The sequence below is a fragment of the Acanthaster planci genome, linkage group LG07 (genome assembly GCF_054643075.1).
Source record: "Acanthaster planci isolate LZ-2023a linkage group LG07, COTS_SCS, whole genome shotgun sequence".
NCBI lineage: Eukaryota > Metazoa > Echinodermata > Asteroidea > Valvatida > Acanthasteridae > Acanthaster > Acanthaster planci.
The window spans coordinates 17884339-17904130 of NC_141783.1; the positions used below are offsets into that span (position 1 = coordinate 17884339).

The 19792-nt window shown below is 40.3% G+C and overlaps 1 protein-coding gene across 3 annotated transcripts in view; it reads right to left on the minus strand.

The window, feature by feature from the left end:
• The window catches only part of LOC110980237 (rhomboid-related protein 3-like), a 45518-nt gene that overhangs the window by 10358 nt on the left and 15368 nt on the right, over positions 1-19792 (minus strand). For 2 of the 3 annotated variants that reach the window (XM_022236726.2, XM_022236715.2), the window contains 4 exons: positions 13479-13502; positions 7800-7964; positions 3790-4020; positions 476-642 (listed from right to left, as the gene is read on the minus strand). In XM_022236726.2, coding sequence (XP_022092418.1) covers positions 476-642; positions 3790-4020; positions 7800-7964; positions 13479-13502 — 587 coding nt within the window. The remainder of the gene's footprint in view (positions 1-475; positions 643-3789; positions 4021-7799; positions 7965-13478; positions 13503-19792) is intronic. The other variant, XM_022236725.2, reaches the window with a different exon arrangement.

The following is a 19792-nucleotide window of genomic DNA, read 5'->3' on the forward strand; positions in this document are numbered from 1 at the left end:
GGAGAATTGCTTATGGTTTGGAAGACGGAGTACACGTATATAGCCACTATTACTTCACATGGGGCTTGATGTTCCTCCAAATTTCAAAATGAAAGGTGGCCATCAGTGTTGCACACATTGTTTGGATTGGAGCATCAAGAAAAGCTCCTTGTACATGTACAATAGGGGCACGTTGGGGTGGCAGCTATATCATTATTGGCTTTGCTTGTTTCCTGTGCACGTGGGAAAGGACCACGCACAAGTTGTTACAAGCAACTACATGTACATCTCAACATGTGATCAAATCTTTTGCCAAGACCATGTCAACCCCAATATAAACATGTACACTTCAATTTGGATGCCACTAAATTCAAAATTAATACTGAAATGCTCATTAAAAAGAGAAGATTCCATGGTGGTCTTGTCAGGCACCATTTTGACTAGAAAGCTGGAATAACACCTGTCCTCTTTGGCTAGAGTAATTAACTCCACCTACCCTCCGTGTACAAAAATATATGTAGCAAATCTCCAGAACTGGATCTTCTTCTCCGGGTCGAAGATCATCCAGCTGCTCTTGGGCACTGGTCCCGTCCAGAAGTCAGCAAGGGTGGTGTTGACGTCAGTACGGGTCATGTTGACTCCAATGCCAATGTAGAAGCCAAGCTACTGAAGACAGGGAGAACAGAGGCATATTTGGTTGGGAAGAATTCCTTACTTATGTACATCTATGTCTCTGTGCTGCATGTACATGTAGCTGCTATGATGAACGATAAACTTAACCACAGCATACATTGTGAATGAATTAGGAACATACATGTTCATGTATTTCTCAAATCCCTTTCAATTGTGGTTGACAAAATCATCAATTAAGACGCTCTCCTGAAGACGGCCAGAGCACACTGGCCGAAACGCTGAGTTAACATCCACCGGTTCTTTTAAGAACCACACCTCGCCCAAAAGAGACTGATTCCATGGTGTACCCGCAAACCTATTTCTCATGTCTCTTCCACCATGCAAAGCTTCAAATCTTACCAATTAAGCCTTCACACACAAGAGCTATCTGCTTCGCAAAAGTTCCCCATCATGACCAGTGATATAAAGTCCATCATGCAGACAGTTAGGGTGTACAGTCACTCATCTACAGGAGTTTGTGTATCATCTGCTTTGTACTTACTAGACCTAACATACAGAACCTGAGAAAAATGTAAATCAAATCTCTTGAAACTGCATCTTGTCAAAGGTATAACCAATGACAACAATCCCTTTCCCTTACCGGAAATCTCGGAACAGACACTGTATTTGCCTGATAGTATTTAGTCATTAACATTGGCAATATAATCTTGGCTATGCAAACATTTGTTCATTTCAGCAGCCCACAGATTGTTTTCACAAGCTTCCCAGAGGGGGACACATTTAGCACCTCCTTTTAAAAACAGAAAAACAAAACACTGAGACCATCGCATATCCTCAAACTGTCCAAGTACATGTATGAGGTTTAGGCCATGGACGCCATGTTGAATCTATTTTACAGGGTTTCCTGGAGAGAGGAAACTTGTTACTAGACATGCCTGGATGTTTCCAGGTGATGCAAGTCCTTGTATATGCCATCATGTCCAAGAAAAAAACAAACAAACAAACAGACAAACAAACAAACAAACAAACAAACACCAAACAACCCTGAGCAAATTAAATAGAGCACAAAAGCCATGATGCATACATGTAATTATTAAAGAGACATTCAGGCGCATGATGCAGTCTGTGCAGTTTTACCAAAAGCTGTGATGACAGCACTGTGCACATGCAGCCTCATCTTTGATAAGTATCCTAGATATCAAGGTCTAATTTCTTTTTTTCTGGATCCGTTGTTAAGTTATTACAAGTAGTGACTTAACCAAGGCAAATATTTATCAGGATTCAAAAGTTAAAGACTTAAAATGTATAATAATTATCGTTGGTTATGAAATCCAACTTCACAAAAGGCATCTCGTGGATTTTCGCAAAGCTATTCTTAGCGTGCATTGTCACCACAGTCATCAGCCATGCACCGTCAAAGATTCCCATGGGACTGCCGAAGTCATGCATATCACACATGATGGTGCTGGCCTGTATCAGTAAATGTGTCAGTTTCTAACACGTTTGCGGTCACCTGCATGAACAATATTAAAGGGGCCTGTCTCTATGTGCTGATCCCTCTTGCTACGCGCTTTGTCTGACCATTGCAAAATAGGCTGTTCGTCCCGTTCATTTTCATTAGTAACAAATGATAGCCAATAAGGATACTAGAAAGGCAACAGTTGATGTGAATACTTTTGCAACATATCATTCAATTATGATGCTTTTATCCTCTATTTTCCTTGTCTTGATTTTACATTCTCAATCCATTATGCTGTCCTAATCCTGCTCCTAATATTCAGTGCCCTGATATCGATTTTAAAATATTGATCCAGCCTGTGGCATTTGGCCATGCACTCTGCACCAAACATACATGTACATGTATATGAATTGAATAGTGACCACTGCTTGGCTTTTTTTTTTTCTGATGTTAATGTTTTGCCTTTAAGTCACTAAAAGAGAAACAAATTTTGTAATGAATAAAAAATAATCAACCTACTGAATGAACCCTGAAAAAGAAAGTGGAGGAAGCAGTTGTTAACCATATGCTACTGGGAAACCCAGTTTCTGGAACCTTGGGTTTGTACGAATAGCTGGGGTGCCCGAAATCGGACAAAAGAGCTGGACCTTGTAACAAAAGACCATACTTGGAACAAAAGACCAAGCTGCTGGGAATTGCCAATAGTTTTTCAGTTGTCAATAGCGGAGGAAATCCGTCATTGTTTTGAAAGATTATACCACTGTTTGTGGCATTCAGCGTGAGCAGATTACCACCAGGGACAAAAGCGCTCCGGCACTCCAGCCATGAGCGATACAATACTGCTGCACGCTAATCTGGCCCCTATTGAAAAGACAACAGCAGCGCACTGTTCCAGTTTCGGGAACAAAGGAAACTTATGTAACACCACACAATCTGAGCTCTTTTTACAAGGTGGCAGACCAGGCTGAAATACTTGGGCATCAATAGATGTTGTCTGTCAGATTGGAGAAGCCCCAGACAGTTACTCAATGGGGTTTAGGCGTTCAGGAAAAGAAGATAAGAATTTCTGAAGATGTTTGAAAATCAAAGATATTAAAAAATCACCCGTACGTAGGCACCGCATTTTTAAAAGCACCCGCCAGCAAGTGGTTAACTGCAGTCTGAATCACCAAGTATTAGCTTATTAGTCCCAAACTGACTGCAACAAATCATAGATATATTTACTGGTGCCTTGTACTTGACATTTTGTTTTCCCAGACCTGGAATCTTCTTGAAAAGACAACATTTTTGTGAGTGTTTCATGACAAATTCCAAATGAATTGATTGTATTAGACAAGAGCCTATGACTAGTTTGTTGTGGGGCAAACTACATACCCAGCTGTCACCACAGTACTGTTTCTAGGATAAGACAAGCTCTGTAACTTAAGTTGTTTTCAGTTTCTATTATACACATGGCTTTTTGATGAAAATGAGGCATATTTTTAGCAATTTGTAAAAAAAACATGTGGGTGCTCACTACTCAGTAAAGCAAGCCAACAGCACGGATTATGATTCACTTGAACATGCTGGAGGTAATTACTGAACGCTTACCTATTTGGGGGATAATACCTTGCAGAAATGATAATAATGATTCCCTTTAATAATGAATAAATACTCCAACACTTCATCAACCCCCCGTCCCCCACCTCAAAAAGGAGCAGAAATGCAAAGTTTCTCACCTCAATGCAGCTGATAGACAGCATGACTAGAGGGGGAAGACACCAGACGAAGTTACCAAGGAAACTCCTCCTGTCTTCGTCGTTCGTCAGGACCTCATCAGCCACCAGCTTGAGAAGCCGCTCCCGGTAAGGGGGCTTGACCTCAGTCAGCTGAAGGGTGCTCTCTGTGTCATAGTTCTCGCCACGGGTGCGGACAGCAATTGAGAAACTCAAGGTCCTTTTGTCGCTCATCTGTTAAAAAGTAGAGAGCAGAGCACATCAACATTTTGAATTTTTTTTTCTAGCTGCATTTGTTTTAACATGCTGCACCAAAGGGATAATTATGCAGGCATTAAAGAAACTTTTGCTAATTCAGTCAGACAGTCCGGTTGGCTAAGTAGTTCTTTTCTCGCCTTTCAACTCTTTCACCTCACCCAGGTACGATTCCTGGCTCGGTCCACATGTGGATTGGGTTTTCAGTCCCTACCTGATTCCATAGGTTTTACCCAGAAATTTCTTCTCTGGGGTTTTCCTGCCACCTCTTAATCTGTAACTGCTTCTTGTTGTCTCCTCTATATAAATGTAGGTGGATGTGGGTCGTTTGGCCGCTGCCTGAGGCACCCTTGTACGCCATTCACTTGACCACATTTAATGTCTTCATTCTACAGTGCATTTAAACATATCTGTATGAAATGTGCGCTTTATACATGTAAATGAATGCATTATTAATTACTATTATTCGGTTTTAGGTGGTAAACACATATGTACATGTACGGACTGGGTCAAAGGCAATGCACTTTGGCACATACGGAGTGGGACTATTTGAGTTTTATGAGTAATTTGATACCGTTTTCAGGAACCAACACAACAATGAAAGATGATTTTACATTGCACTAACGCTATTTCTATCCTGTTTTCAGGCTATCCCTTCCTAAGCTCAGTACTACTTGATCACATTGGTTTTTTCCCTTCCTCTAAGGACTGTGTCAGATTTGCATTACTGCTTAACCAGTTAATGTCAGGTTGTCTTCCCCAAAAAGCTGCTGGGGGGCATTTTTTGCAGATTCTTCATGCTTGCAAATGATTTATGGCACCTATTAAATAGGTAGGGAGGCACAACTCTTGAGTTTAGATATCAGTATTTTCACTCTCTTCCCCCTGAGTTCTTTTGTTTCAGCCGTTTTCTCACTTTTGTGTATGGTGTGGGCTCCCCAATTTAATTCTGATTACTCAAGAAAGGCATTTCAGGTTTATTTTTTTTGCGGAAGGGGGGGAGGGTTTCCACACGGTAGCAGTGTCTGTGTGTGGGATCGTCTTCCGTGCTTTGACCCAACTAAGCACGATGCAATAATACGTCAACAGTGCAAATGAAAAACGGAATTCTTAAACGAGTGTACACATCCTCTGTGGAACAAATAAGGAAAATTGTGTGTGTTCCGTGTCAACCAGAGACAAGTGGTCCAACAGTTAGTCTGGACTCGGTTCAAATGTCCTTAATTACATGTAGGTGACCTCTTCTATGTTTGCATCATAGAGCACAGTCACATCTCTTCATCACCAGAACTATGTCCTTCAGACAATCTTTGACGCATTGCACGTTCATGGTTTCTCTATTACAATATCATGCATTAGTCACATATGCATTGGCCTTTTCAAACATGAGATAATGCATATGTCTGTAGTCCACAACTCTATGTACATTATTTATCTTCATCAACTGTGCATTTCTGCACTCATTTTGCAGGATTTTCACTCACGAGCACACATACATGAGTCCACGTATAAAATGTTGCCATTCCTTGAGGGGATGAACATAAATTAAAAATCATAAAAATCCAGTCTTGGCCAAGTGGGACTGCCTCGTCACGCATCAGTGAGTTCGGTCGATGTGGGCCACAGAGTGGGAGCTAATCAGGTGTGATGATTGAGGCAGGTAACGATTCATGGTGTCTCATCCTCAGGCGGCTGTGGGTAGTTGTCTCAAGTAATTAGAATGCTTTGTGCACAAGATGGCAAGAATTCTGTCATACATGTACCACGGTCAATTCTCATTATAACAAAGTTAAAAGGACATTTATCTTGTTATAACCGGGATTTTATTATGAGAGGAGTGGAAACACAAAGAAAAGAAATAGAATTCAAGACCTTGGGATTTTTTGCAATTCAATAATTTGCTATAACTATGTTCTTTATGTCGAGAGCAACTGTACAATGTACTTCACCTGAAATTACAAGCCTACAAACAGAAACTGCTTGTCAGGAGAACACAAAGTTTCACAATTTTGAATGCTTGCCTGACTATCAGTGTGACACACATGTTAACAGATGAAAATTGCTTTGTGTTGCACTATGTATAGAAGACAATCCAATGAACATTCTGATTAAAATTTTTAAATACAGACACAGAATGCAACCTTTGAAATCTGATGACTTCTGAGCGAACACTGAGGCATTGTGAAGAAAAATACAAGAGTATGGGATTAGACATTCCCGCTCCTCCCAACCTTACTTGAGAGCTTCCCTTCTTTCTTTGAGTCCATTATACTGAAAACAATAAATGACCGGACAATAACTTGTACAGTAGGAACAATTAAAGTCTTTTTGTAGGGTAAACTGTTTATATATTGACAGCCCGTTACAATAATTTTGAGTAATGGATTGCTACGTGTTTTAATCTTGAAGCATGAGTATTTGTGACATTTTATATTTGGTCTCTTTAATGACTTTGAACATATCGTGTAATTATTAGGAAGCAACAACTCTAGCAGCAACAATCATCCAGTATACATGTACATGTACTTTGAGTCACTGGGGTGGCCTATTAAAGACAGAATCAACGAATAACATGTCATATGCACTGGTTCACATACATGTACATGTATAAGAATTGATTGAGTGTAAATGAACAGTACGTGCTCATGCAACAGCTGTGCTCAAAACTTATGGCTGTGGGATGGATGGCACACTCAAGTGAGTCTTTACCACATCCACAAGCTAGCAGCTAAAGCCAATTTCCATACATGCAGTTGTATGCACTGCTCCCAGCTGAGTACAGCCTGTCAACTCAGATGTGGTCTGAGACCCAATTTTCAACTGAAGGTGCATAACCCCACGCTTGTGTCTATGTCAGAGAAAATACTGGACATGGTACTCAAGTGCATGCATGGCCATCCATACGGCAGTGCCTTATATTTTCACTCTTATGTTTAAGTAAACATACTACTAATCCTGCTCAGGCCTGGACACAGAGCTGCACTGAGGAGTAAAATCATGTATGATGGCTGTCCACTTGATGTCTTGATCAATGGCGTGGCAGGTGTCCCCCAAAAAGTCCCAGTGCCCCCCCTCCCACTAAAAAGGGGGGGAATGAATATTGAACAGAGCTAACAAAAGCTTGTCCCCCAAAAACCACACCACTGAAAGCTGGTCCCCCCCCCAAGACGCTGGCCCCTTTGTGCCCCTCCACTAGTAAAATCCTAGCTACGCCACTGGTCTTGATGTTGACAATTGAAAGCCATTATACCCACATCACAGATCAATGACAGGTCTTTGTTGCACTGAAGACCTTCCTATAGTTTATTCCACAACAGGAACTATCACCAGACGAATTGCTATCACAGCCTTTAGCAGCTGATACATGTCAAAAGAGGGCACTGTCACAGTGAATCACATAAATTATACACCACACACTGCAGCACCACCGGAAGGCATTTTGGACCCAAGACTAGATCCATGTACATATACCGGTATTTATACTGTTGAGTAATGTACTTGACTACTCACAATGCCACCTGCAGGGATAAACCTGTTACCCAGGCAACATGCTGCCATTTTTAAAAAAAAGGAAATTAAAATGCACACTTGTCACAACTTGTACCTGGAAATGATACTACCATCCCGACTCAACTTTTAGTGAAAAATATGGGAGTTCTTTACAGGCACATCCACCCATGACTGCAACCTGGTTTTACTGCAGGTATGAAACAATCTCTGGGTGCTGCAGCGTACATGTATATAGTGCATTTACTCACAATGTTGACAAATTCCTGGTAGCTGAGCCTCCCGCCAGTGTTGTCCTCGATCGTGGCTTCCAGGACTTCCAACTTGTGGGGATCCAGCTCATCCTTCAGTCCATGCTTGTAAAGGATCACCTGGAAGGCTTCCATACTGATGTTGCCCTTCCCATCCACATCAAACTGTAAACAGAGAAAGTGACAATTTCAAAGGCATGAAATACCAGGCTTTGCCCTAGATTGATTCAATGTTCAGAATTACATGTGTGTATTAAATGAGAGCTTGTAAATTTTCTTTTAAAAACTTGTTTGGGTTCATGTATATGGGACTTGGATCCACAATCACTTGCTTGGACTTGTGACAAATGCCGCAATGACATGTACATGTGTAAATCCACAAGGAGCTGGCATCCACATGGTTCAGTTAAAAGAGTATGAGTTCTGTATTCCAGAGTTTGTAGGTTCGACTCCCATTTCTGTCAAATTAATTAGATCAACAACTGAAGAACTTTTCCTATAGTCAGTATGGGAAGGATGACAGAGAGTGTTGGGCTGAAGTTGAATAAATTGAGCAAGAAATTTTTGACAACAAATCCAGGTACATGTACTTCTCAACTGTTAATGACTGTATTAGGAACTGCTAAAAACAGGAATAAAATAGGCTTTAATCAGGCTAAAAACAGTGTGAAAGAAAAGAGTTTTAAAACAGGTTCCTGTTTTTTTTTAAACAGGAATAACCTGTATCCAGTAATGTGCACTGTTTTCTATTTCAGTTTTATAAAAACAGACATTCGCATATTTGAATATTTATAAGATACAAACAAGTAGCACTGACTGATGAACATGTACATATATTTGTGTCTCTCACGGGATGGACTTTTTAACTCTAGTGTACCGGTATATCTACGTGTGTGGGGAATATGTTCTTCAAATCAATTTGTATCTTACACAGTTGTGGTAATTCTTAATCACTTCCTCGGAGATAATTTGTACACATATGTACTAATGTACGTACTTCACACGATTTTTTACTAATTTTCATTACTAATTAAGCAACTACAGGTTTGCGGTTGCACCATGTGTAAACTATCTCTTTTAGTGAGCGATTGTTCTGAGAAGCACCAGTAACTCTACATTTCGGGCAGTATGCTCCGCCCATCCTCAGGATGACGCTCTGCCCATCCTCAGGATGACGCTCCGCCCATCCTCAGGATGACGCTCCGCCCATCCTCAGGATGACGCTCCGCCCATCCTCAGGATGACGCTCTGCCCATCCTCAGGATGACGTTTAGCCCATCCTCCGGATGATGTTCAGCCCATCCTCAGGATGACGCTCCGCTCATCCTCCGGATGACGCTCCGCCCATCCTCAGGATGATGCTCTGCCCATCATCAGTGAGACACTCACTAAAAGAGTTTATACTTGGTGTAACCGCACACCTAACTAGTTGATTGGCACCCCACCATGCAAACCCAACATCTAATCTGAAATACAGTACATGCATGCATGCTTATAGGGATATACACGTAGAACATTTCAAACTGATCAGTTTTACACAGCTTTCTTCATGCCATCATCTTTCTATATTTTTCTCAAATACACTGCTATTCCCCATTACCAACAAATGCAAGTACTGACAGCAGGCCTACAGACAAGTGACAAATAGACCGTTTGACCGCATAGGCCTAAATCAACACAACATTTGGTTAAACAATCATACTGCAGTGATACTAATTTCTACATCTTCATCAGTTTAATAATATACACCATTTCCTACATTACTGTAGATTAACAACAGCGAGTATTTATCAGAGTGCTTGACTGTGCGAAGCTGTCCTAGTCCTACTGCTGAGTGTGATACAAACTGAAATCAAATTTCCCACAATCCTAAAGGTCACCCCGAGGTTAAAGGATGTGTTGTGAAATCTGGGTGAGGTCAAGCCCCTCAAAAAAACAGCAATACAACAGGAGGGCGGTTTTAGACAATTTCTACCAGTAAGTCCCCCCAAAACCGTCAGAAAACAGGGCAGCAGGATTGAAACATTTTCTAAGTCAAGAAAAACAGTAAGAAAACAGTATGTAGGAGACAAAAACAGAAAGAAAAACAGGCTTCAGTGCAGAAAACAGGAATAAAACAGGGTATGTTTTTTTGCTGAAAACATGATCAAAACATGTTTTAATTCTGTTTTGGGGGCACAAAAACAGAATAGAAACATGTTTTCAATAGGAATGAAACAGGAATTCGTGCAGAAATTTTGACAAGAGAATCCATGAATCACACTACATGTATGTATCTAACAGTGAGGACATAATAACAGCATTTGTAACTATGATTTCAAGGCTTTTAGCTGCATACAATGCATGATCTCTCTCCCACATACATGTACATGTAGCTATGATTACATACAGTATACATGTGTAGTATACGTGTACACGTCTGTCAGTCTTGCACTTGGTTTCCGCTTGAAGAGCCAAAAAGTAGCAAAACATGAATGATAAAATCTCTAACATTTTAGAAGTTTGGAGAGAAAAATTCTGAAATCCCCCCCCCCCAAATCCTGGTACATGTGCCAGTGCCAGACAGTAGGAAGTGGAAAAACTGATCTTAACTGCTCCCTTCTGCATGTAAACTGTAACTGTACCACACAGTTACATGTACCTAGAGTATTTAAGCCATAAATATGTAAACTCTTTCTGAATAAGTTAGGCCTCCACTTCCACGCAGTCTGAATCAAAATTAATGAACTCAATCCAGGGAAGGGCAAATGTGAATTATTGACTGCAAATGACGAACAGAATGTGAAATGAACCACCAGCTCAGGTCAAAGAGTGAAAGACACAAACAATGAGAGAAAATCAAAGCAGCAGCTTAAAGTTAGTCATTTACTGCGACCCAGGTGCATGAACTCTGAAAAAAACTAATTTGATTATGAATAAATCAGTATAAGACTATGACAAGATCTGGTTTCAGATTTCCATAATCTCAGTTTTAATGGGATGGTCTGCATACTGAATCCCTGTGAATACTCCAACTTGAAATGGAAACGAGAAAAAAACACATTGCGAATTTTCTCTTGCTTATCTGTAAATACATGTGAATTGGATATTTCAGGTGGGCTGAAAAGGTCAGCATGGAAGTCTGCGTGGGCAAAATTGAGGACAGACGGTGAAATAAATACATTTTAAGAAAATTGCTCTCAAATACATACATGTACATGACATAGTTACATATAAAGTGCCGGCACAAGTGTCACTTCATACAATACACATCAGCTGTTTAATCAAACAATAATTTTTGACTCAAGCGAATAAAATTTCCGTGTGATGATGGTAGTGGGATTTCTGACGCAAATGTAGTAAAATATCAGCTCCATTCAGTCGTTATTAAAATCACGAGCCTTGATGAGTCAGTCCTTTTGTGAAACTTCAGAAGTTAGAAGTTTTTCAACTCAGACTTTAAATTCTCCTCCCTGGTTCAGGAGTGGGGTTGAGTCCAATCCCCCCTCCCATATCATCTTCGCGTCACCTCCGAGATGTATATCCAATAATGGCCTGCCGTCTTTGATGCCCGGCACACAATGGGCTACACATTTTTGAGGCTATGGCTTTAATTTGCCATTAGCTTGTCACATTAAATGGCTTTGGCACAGACAATTATGCAAGTTTAGCACATGACCTGACATGTACAGGTACATGTACACTATTATCGCAGACTGAAGAGAGTTGGTGAAATGCATGAGGCAAATACAAATGACCTCAACCTGTGAGGTGATTGCCACTGGTAATAAATCCAATAGCAACATCTATTGCAGCTTGATTCCCTTGTTGTAATTATTATTATTTTGTTCTCACATTGTAACTAGCTTCAGGAGAATGGAAATATTTATACAAATCTGCATGATGTCAAAGATGAAAGCGCATCAAACAATTTTGCATTTGGATTGTACAACAAACTGCTACTGGAATGTAAATTATTTTTGGAGTAGACTGAAATTACAAAATGCATTGGCAGTAATTTCACTAAACTCTTGAAATCAATGACAGATCTAACAAGATATAGGCAGGATGTGAAGGCATCCCACAATGGAAAGAGAAAGTTGCACACTTGAACATTCTGATAAAAATTGTATGGCTTTGGAGACTGACTGCTGCACTACTACACTTAGCGGCCATTACAGTCAGCAAACAGTCATCCATCCTGAGTCAAACCACACCACGCGACTCACTTTCCACACTAGCACCTTGCCTGATGGGGTTCTGTAACCCAATCGCTGCATCCCACTGACCCACAATATAGTATTATACACACACCGCCTACCGCGAAGTGGGAGAGTAAAAAAAAAAAAAAAAGCAGGGAAAGGAGGAGGAAATGTTGCATTTACAAAACTTGTCGACCTTGAAGATACACCGGGCAAAGATAAAAAGGTGTGGTGGTGATTTAATGAATCTAGCAGGCAGCTCATCAGGGGCCTATGCATATTTAATGATGTGGAAAATTTGGGGAGAACTTAACTATTTAACACCTGTTTGGAGGCTCTTCCTGTGTGTGCATGACTGGTCAGTGGGGCATAAGAAATACTGCTGCCGCATCCCAAAAAAATGCACAGCTGAATTATTGTCATACATGTACCAAGTTTTATTTTCATAGAATGAACATGAACACCTACATGTATGAACCTTTTAAGCATGCAAATGTTGAACTTCTAACTTATTCCCCATTAGAACAATCTTTGTCAAACTTAACACATCCTCAATACCAAATTGTCCATTTAACCTTTTCTAGTATTAAAGGAGTGATGCTCAAGAGGGAGTATCACTTTTCCAAAAATAGGACACCATTTCTCCTTCTAAAAGAGTTTCAAGAGATGACCTTTTGCTCTTGGCTCTATGCCCAGAAGGGGCTTGTTGACTGCCTGACTGCATAAATCAGTCTGACGAATGACATCATTAAAAAAAAGGAAGAGATGAAATATGCTGACATCATGATTGACACTTTCTCATTTGTTGCCAGGAAAACGTGTGCATAAATGAATATCCCTTCTCTGTGTCACATCTGTGGGGCTCATTTGTCTTTCTCAGAACCTACACATGCCGATCCTCACCTGACAGATAAAGGTTTGGCTTTTAAAAGCAAGAACTGTCTTGAAAGCTTTTATCTAATTGAATTACAATGAAGAAACTGATATATTTTTTATTTCTTATTTTAGAAAAGAAAAGAAAAAGGAATCGGAATAAAAGAGATTCTAAAAAGAAAATTTAGAATCGAATCACTTGATTTAACAAAGCAAACTATTCAAATGTACCGAAGATGAAAACAATTTCAACACGAATTATACTTATTTCTTGTGATCCCGCTTCGATGAGGAATAGTATTTGGCCCTAAACCAGCACATGTAAGCCCCACATTACTGTCTTCACTATGCATTTAGTTGTTTCTGCTGGTGACTACTTATATTTCCTATTGAAGGGTCAACTGTTAAAACTGTTTGAAAGGTGTGTCAAAAAGTTGATAAAAATATGACAATAAAGACAAATGAAGGTTTGCTGCAGATTTCACTGGCACAAAAAGTGGATACATGTACTTCACTAACATCATGCCATTAGAGAAAGGAATGGAGAGAAATAGAGCTGAGAATAACGCATGTCAAAAGCAAGAATGAAACACAAAGTACATGTACATGCAATGCAGTGACTTACTTTCTCAAAGTAAGGCTTCCATTTCTGAAGTTCCGGTGCCATGATGGCATGGACGGAGTTGTGATTCAGCAGACACAAGTTGGCCGAGTCGGACATCGTGACAGCGTGGATCAGCAGCGGGGAGAGAAATGACCGGGAGGAAGGGATGGAAAAGAGAAAACGTGAGCCCCGACTGGTAATTACAGTGAGGCCTGGTGCTCAGTCGGGAATTGGCGTTCACTCCAGCGTGCAGCCTTGAATCTCATTTGCAAGCCAACCAACAGTTAATCATCAACGGCAAACCCCCAAAATGCCAAGTTTGGACGTTTTGGCCATTTTTCAGTAAGCCCATTCCCCACCCTCATCACCACCTTGAGCGAGTGTCAGCGACCGGCTCCTCCAGGAGAAAGTCACAAAATTGGGGGGCCTAAATGGGAAACTGATTGCCAGAATGTCTGATGAGTGAATTTTGATGTGGCCTGATTTATGTTGTGCTAGGATACACATTCTAATATTGATGGGTGCGTGGGAGCAGTGGAGTGTGACGGCATCAAAAAACGATGACTCGCAGAGGAAAAGTGACAAAGTTTCATGTATTATCCAGCCAAGCCATCATGCGGGGATGCATGCATGATGCAGCCGTTTATTTAAGTAGATTTCAAAGGTATCTTGGCCCAGTGTTGATGCGGATATCATGATGGTGAATAATTGATAGGGTCACGGCAGTGCAGGCATAATGCTTGGCTCATAGGATTGGGTGTGACTATCGGAGCATTAACAGACTTCAAACTAAATCTGCCCCTCCTTTTGGGAGGTTTTCTAAATCTAAAAATAAGATTTTTGTTCAGTAGGAACAGGACAGGAAGAGGGATGTTAGAGCTACATGTACTCTCCAGCTACCTATCTGTACTTTTTATTTTCTGGTTAAAAAGTTTTGGGAAAATATTTTCTTAGTGAAGATAAAACTTTTCAGCAACGATTTCAGAGTCTACATTTGAGAACTGATTTCATGTTATTAGCTGAATTTCCATCATTAAAAACTTGGCTAAAGGCCAAAATAAAAACAAAATATTTCTGTTCATGATTTTGTCAGTACACGTTCTAAGCCACAATTGTTGAAACATGCAACGATCTGATGAAAACAGAATGCTGAACAGTGCAAACGTACACTGTGTTAACCAGCAATTAACAAAAAGGGCAAGTTACTTATAATGTCGGTGCCAGTCAGCAGTATACATGTACATGTAAATCTTAGGGGTGGAATAGCAAAGGAAAAAGTACAATATTACAACAGTTTTTTTCGAGGGGGATTAATGTGTTTGCAAGCACCTACTCGTATTCTAGATAAACCTGTCTCCATCATTTTCTAGACATTCTCAACCACTATGCACGATAAAATTGAAATAATCAAGCAGACGTAGATCTCTAGTGAATCTTCCGTAACACAAGCAGGACAGGGATAAGATAAACCTGATGCAAATCAATTAGCTTCCTGGAAATACTGTACAAGATCAAACCAAATATCCCCACTTGGTACTAGTAACACCACGAACTTACGCTCTGTTCTGCCAATGACTTTCTGAACCACACAATGCTGAACACTGCCAAAACAACCGATAGCACAAACTTTCAATATTTTTTTCTTGGAGCATTAAGTGCATGTACCATGGAAAGTAACTGAGTACTCGTTATGGTAATAGTACCTTACTGATACCTCTAAGGTCTTACATTACATTAAGTTAACATTGTTTTGAGTGTTTCCTAAATAACTATCTGGAGAGCCCCTAATCTGAAACCATGCTTCCTTTCAAAAATCCAGCAGGGGCTGATTCAATGTTGTTTGGGGCAAGTATTGTCTATAATGTTTATTTTTGTGTATTTAATGTCCTTGTATTTGTTGTGTCAAGAATATCCCAAAAAATGAAATGAATGAAACAAATTGAATGCGAGATAAGGTTGTGCCTTTCTAAATTCTACAAAATCCCCCCCCCCACCTCCTGGAAGATAAAAATAATTGTAATGCCTACACTGTACATACATGTAGAACTTTCGAATGTGCCGACTGGGTACATGTATCTTAAAACTTTTAATAAAAGTGCTTCACGATTATTATCTTGTTCTTCACTCCAGACCACTTGGCAGCAAGTTTCAGAGCATGTGTGGTCTCTGCCTGTAGCCATTCACACTCCTGGGTGGAGGGAGGCAAGCAGGGATAAAGTGAATTGCTCTGGGTTGCAACGCGCGGTACCAACTTGTGGATTGAAATCTCCAACCTGAATGATTGGGAGTTACCGGTACACACCTTAACTACTTGGCCACATGCTGCATAAGTGTAGGGTGAATATACATATACAGTAAACAACAACAAATAATTGTGAACTTAACTGGAAAGAGAACTACGGAAGCTTATAAGGGCCACTTGCAATAAAATCTTTTTGATTTACTCTCTTGCCGCGGTGAGTCAATATCTCACCACAGCGAGTTCCCATCTCATTCAACGATTTAACTCCCCACAGTGAGAGAGTAACTCGCCATGGCGAGTTTCATCATTGAATGTGTATCTCGCCACAACAACTTATAAGATTTTGCCGCAGCATCAAATTGGTATCCCGCTGCAGCAAATACTTCAATAGTGTCATAAGTCCTATTCCGCGTGCTGTTTTTAAATGTATCTCTAGGGTGAAATGCAGTGAGATTTGGTTTAAGATTGCTAACTGGAACAAAAGGGGAATTCACATTTCAACAAAGTTTGTTTTCAACACAAAAGAAAACAAATGAAATCTCATTTTGTGGTGTGAATTTCCACATTCAGATGAGGGGTAGACCATTTTTAATTCCTTCCTACATTTTCCAAGTACCAAACAGAAGCAAGCGGACTTGAAAGTTACATTTGAACTTTTGTCACTCGAAATTAATTCATTTACAGTGCTTAAAATGGAGATACAAAACAGTACTTTTACAAATGAAACACATAAAATTCCTCACAGCTTTGGACGCTCAAAGCATTTTAGGTTACTTACATGTACATGCAGTGCTCTAATCTCCGAATAGTGTATACATGTACATGTAAGTACATGCCTGTCATGGGCACCGGGCTGGAAATGTTGACCAGTGTTCAGATGTTAAAACAAACTCCATCCAGTAAGTTCTCGACAAAAATAAGTTATTTGCCCTTCCCAGCGCACTGTGCTGTATGGGTGGTTTGTGACAAGTGAACGCATGGATTGTGAGGTCAAAGAGCCTGGGGCTTTCAATCCAGTAAATGAAAAAGTGTGTGTTAATTTTCCTTCCACCTTCACTTCATATTTCTTTTTGCCTCTTGAAATCTCCTAAATCATAGCAAATTTTAATGTTACAATAATATCAACATTGAGGTTTGGTCCAACATAGCAACACATGTCGGCTAAAAATATGCAAGGGCGTCACTAGAATTTTTTTCCGGTGGGCGAGGGCACCTATCTAAAGCAATAACATGTAACTGGGGGAGGGGGGTAATTTCATTTCTTTCTTCCCGTTCTTTTCAGGGTCTCCCCTCATGGCACTTTATGTAAATAGGATTATAGTATAAATGAAAAGGCACCATAATCCTTTCAAAAGGAATTCTACCAAGGAGTCAAAGTAGTCTACCCCACTTCCGAATATAGAAATTCATACCCTTAAAGAGATTTCTTTTGTTTTCTTTTGTGTTGGAAATCAAACTTGGTTGAATCAAGCTTTGTTTAAAATAATCTGAAACCTAATTTTATTGCATTCCATCCTTATTATGTATCTGAGTAGGACGACTTCAAGTACTCAAGTACTTGAAGCGGTAGGATTTCAATTCTACAAAGCGGCAATACCATATACATGTAACTCTCCATGGCAAGTTACACATTCAACAATTTAACTCGCTGCGGCGAGATAATAACTCTGACTTTGAAGCAGAAATTGACTCTGCAAACTCTGTGCCAAAAGAAAACATTAAAAACAAAACAATTTGCACTTCAGATTAATCAGTCTTTTAACACTAGTACTAATGAATCAGAGAAGCATCAATCATAATTGTGACCTCGTCCTTCTAGCCATGCTTGGATGAACCTGTCAAGTCCAGTCATCCCTTATGCCATATCATAACATCCCACTCCAGCTCTCTCTATCAGTCTCTCTGACAGTCTGTTGTCTCAGTAGATGGATGGATGATGAGACACGCTCAACTAGCTCATCTTTTTCTCTGAAAAACAATTCTCCAGTCATTTTCCCTGTAAATTGGGAATATTGTTGTTTAAGGTCGGACCATATGCTGCTGTCATAACACCCTACTCCCCCGCCTCCTTATCTTATTCCCCGCCTACTCAATATTCACACATTCGACATTGCAGAGTTATTTTATAGGCTCTTGCATCCCGGTCAAAGTGATAGCAAACAATGTTTCTTTAAGCAGGTTCATAATGGTATTCCCTTTTTCACTAGCCCGCTGGGCAACCTGTAAAGTTCAACCAGCCCCAAGCAGTTTTTACTTGTGTTTGTCACACTCTACTATAGCAACTAACCTGAGCTCTGTGTCCCACACTGAAAATTGTCATTTGGGAAATTGCCAAATCTGGGTATGTAGAACAACAGAGCCAAATTCTATTTCTATTCATTTGCCCCAATCTTTCTCAGAGTGATCCTCATTTCAGTCACACATGACCCACACATTCAACCCACACAGACCCCTACTTCATAGCATATGTGTCTCGTCAAACCACATGCCAAGAGCCTGTGTCCAGTCACGGCACAGCAAGTCTATAAAACGACCAGCTCCGGTGGTCAGCATATATCATTCCAAAGCGGGCAGCTCCAGAGAAACTTCTCCTTGTCCGTTCATGAGTGTATAGCTCTGCCACAAATAACCCACATGTATCTGTCACTCCCGAATAAACAGCTTAGATTTGGATGAGTTGTACTCTGATTATTGTTCCTATGATGAACATCCCATACAGTAATATCTAACAGAAGTTGATCATTGTAAATATGGGGACAATGTTAATAATTCTTCAGAATAAATTAGCAGTGTGTTTAAGTCAATTCAGTGACTCACTACATGTATCAGTATTTTTGATAATGGTTCTCTTCCCTGAGAGAGATGTTACAGTATAATATCAGACTGAATTCAATGAATATCTACATGTATGGGTCACAGATCTTCACTGTAGATGTAAACTGTACCTTAATTTACTTTCCAAATACCGGTATTTCCCACCTCAGGATGACAGTTTGTGCAATTCTGCCCCATGTTAATGTATAAGGCCAATAATACCAAAGTTATAAGATGAGGATCAGTATTAAATATTTGATCAAAGACCGCCTGGCTCTCATCTACTGTGCCACCTCATGCAGTATGCACCAAACATGCCAATCTCCCTATAACGGGATTGAAAAACAGCAGCAGGCAACAGGCACGCAGCATAACGTGGCTGGAGGGGTGTTTACATGTAAATGAAAAGAAGTAAAACAGTTCAACAAAATCGTTGGAAATTTGTAAGTTTTACATCTGTTAAATGACTTCCTGACTCGTAAGGTATGGGAATAAATGTGCTTGGCAGGAGCCAGCAGCTCAGGTATTAGTCGCGTCCATTCTTCTGGCTCCATAGCCATGCCCACATTTATTCCGTTGGTAACCACATGTACATGTATCTAGTTTATGTTGCTGAGGTGGGGGAGGGGTCTTAACACATGAGACAGTTTGGTCCAACTACATGTGAGTGCACATTCATACATACGTTGAACCATGCTTTTCACACAGATGGGCGAAAGAAGGGGGCACGCACATCAAGGTGACACCCCACAGGCCCCAAACTCATTTTCCGCTAGACAGAAATAGGTCACTTTCTGTGACATTTCAGCTACTCACACTCAGGCAGGTACCGGTACAACTAGAGTCCATGCCCATACCAAACACATTAAAATGTGACACCTGCTGTGTCTTAAACATACAGCCTGTGACATGCCCCCATAGCATTAACCATGGAGGACAGACACCAGCCTAAATAAGGAAGTTCAAACTAATACGCAGGACTTGACAGTACAAAATGCACCACTGTTTTTCTGAAACAAACACCATAGAGCAAAAGTGGGTTTTGAAAAAGAAAAAGAAAATGAAAATTGCTGCTATGGGTGAATCAAATATGTTACTCTGTCTAGTACTCACGGATCAGCCACTGAATCACTGTGTTCATTCTAAGAACTGGGAAGTATGTGTGTGCACGTCTATACAGTGTTTTATTACATAAGATGTACATGTAAGCTTGAGAGTACAACATGGAATCAATGTCTTTTTGGAAGAGGTGTGGTTCTTAGAAGAACCGGTGAGTGCT